This window comes from Poecilia formosa, unplaced genomic scaffold, assembly GCF_000485575.1.
Source record: "Poecilia formosa unplaced genomic scaffold, Poecilia_formosa-5.1.2 Scaffold183, whole genome shotgun sequence".
NCBI lineage: Eukaryota > Metazoa > Chordata > Actinopteri > Cyprinodontiformes > Poeciliidae > Poecilia > Poecilia formosa.
The window spans coordinates 122,366-124,516 of NW_006800122.1; the positions used below are offsets into that span (position 1 = coordinate 122,366).

The window sequence follows — 2,151 nt, forward strand, 5'->3', positions numbered from 1 at the left end:
ACTGACTCCAGAAAGAGTGACATTAAGGTTGGCAAAACTGGTAGTCAGAACATGTTGATAATGGACACCAGTTCTTCAGGGACGATGCAGCGGATGCAAAGTGAGAAGAGCATCCTGGATGAACCCGACTCTCCTCTGCAGGTTAGAATGCGCTAGGCATCTTATATTTAAACATGTCATATATCAATCACTTTTTTAATTATAACTAGTCAGTGTGATTTCAGCACCATGGTTAGCAACAAATTTATTTAATATATTTCTTTAAACCTCTCTCTTTTTAACATGATAAATAAGCTTTGAATGTTCTATTTCTTTCATTTTCTTGAGTATTTAAAATTCATAATTTTATTTATGTAAATTTTTGTGTAAGAAGGCAATTCCAACTGTTTTAGTGCTTATGTTCCTCATCAAACATATTGGAAGTTACAAAGTTTTTTATTATCATTATTTATTCCTAAAATGCAGTTCCGTGATGTGAACTCTCTGGGCCGCTGTTGATCAACGTAATGGTATTTAAATAGCGTTCATAGAGAAGGAAAGCTCCATGTTGTTTCTCAGTAAGAACGGGCTTTTCAGTGGAGCACGTCGAAAGAAATAATACTCACGGAATATATCAATCTCTGGATCATCTTTTTCTTCTTCTTGGCTACAAATACATCACCTTTCAGCAATATTCTTCTTCAAAAAATCTGACTAACATAAGCGGATGTATTTTTGCAGGACTGATGCTCCCGATATAACAATGACACGGCAAGTACTGCTGGTCTTTTCTGCCGTCGCTTTACATTTGGTGTTCGGTCAGGTCAGCTATTCCATTCCTGAGGAACTGAGCAAAGGATCGTTGGTTGGTAACATAGCTCAGGATTTAGGGCTGGATATTAAACGGTTGAACGCGGGTAAAGCTCGCATCCATATGGGAGACAATGCAGAGTACATTCAGCTTAACAAGGAGAGGGGACTCCTTACGATCAGAGAAAAAATAGACCGCGAATCTCTCTGTGCTCAGACAACGCCTTGTGCTTTGCATTTGCAGATTGCGTTAGAGAACCCGATAGAAATATTTTCCGTAACCGTAGAAATCACTGATATAAATGACAATGCTCCTGCATTTGAAAAGGAAGAGAGAAGATTTGAAATTAGCGAATCTGCAGTCGTTGGCTCCAAATTCATGCTAGAGAAAGCAATAGACCCAGACATCGGGTTAAATGGTCTACAAAGCTATTCCCTGAAGCCAAGTGATAATTTTATTCTTAAAGTGCACAGTCAGTCCGACGGCGGAAAAAGAGCTGAAATGATTTTACAGCAACCTCTCGACAGGGAAAAAGAGGAATTTATTTCATTGTTGCTAACAGCAGTAGATGGCGGAGAGCCGCAGCGGTCTGGCACTATGCAGATTCATATTACAGTGTTAGACGCAAACGATAATGCTCCCGTTTTCACACAACCCATTTACAAAGCTACAGTCCAGGAGAACTCAGTCAAAGGAACACTAATCACTAAAGTCAGTGCCTCTGATGCAGACAAAGGCTCGAATGGAGAAGTAAGCTACGTAATAGGAAATAGCGCGAGATCTATTTTAGAAATATTCCACATTACTGAAGATGGTGAGATAATTTTAAACGGGCCTATAAATTATGAAAAAACCAAAAAATATGAAATCGATGTAGAGGCGGTGGACCGGGGAGGTCTTTCTGACTCTTGTAAGGCAATTATTGATGTAGGTGATATTAATGACAACAGTCCAATTATCAACATAATTTCGTCATCTGTTTCAATAGGAGAAGATTCAAAATCAAACACAGTGGTAGCTATAATGAGCGTTAGTGATCCTGATTCTGAAGAAAAGGGCAAAGTCCGATGTGCAATAAATAAACATACTCCATTTACGATTACGTCAACATCTAGTAATCTGTATAGTTTAGTGACGGACACTGAGTTAGACAGAGAGAGCGCCTCCGAGTATAATATCACAGTGACTTGTTCTGATGAAGGAGTACCCTCCCTCTCCAGCAGCGTCACTCTCACCTTACAGATTTCTGATGTGAATGACAACGCCCCCGTCTTTGAGAGGAGCTTATATGAGGCCTACATTATAGAAAACAACACCCCAGGTCTGTCTATATTTACAATAAAATCTACAGACGCTGACTG

At 39.4% G+C, this 2,151-nt stretch overlaps 3 protein-coding genes across 4 annotated transcripts in view; all 3 read left to right on the forward strand.

Moving 5' to 3' along the window:
* Window positions 1-156, forward strand: part of LOC103147525 (protocadherin beta-1-like) — a 2,501-nt gene extending 2,345 nt beyond the window's left edge. The window contains exon 2 of the mRNA XM_007565907.2: window positions 142-156. Coding sequence (XP_007565969.1) covers window positions 142-156 — 15 coding nt within the window. The remainder of the gene's footprint in view (window positions 1-141) is intronic.
* LOC103147442 (protocadherin gamma-A2-like) overlaps window positions 1-2,151 on the forward strand; it is a 101,359-nt gene that overhangs the window by 19,491 nt on the left and 79,717 nt on the right. The window lies entirely within an intron of this gene.
* LOC103147526 (protocadherin gamma-B7-like) overlaps window positions 367-2,151 on the forward strand; it is a 23,827-nt gene continuing 22,042 nt past the window's right edge. The window contains exon 1 of the mRNA XM_007565908.2: window positions 367-2,143. Coding sequence (XP_007565970.1) covers window positions 707-2,143 — 1,437 coding nt within the window. The 5' untranslated portion in view covers window positions 367-706. The remainder of the gene's footprint in view (window positions 2,144-2,151) is intronic.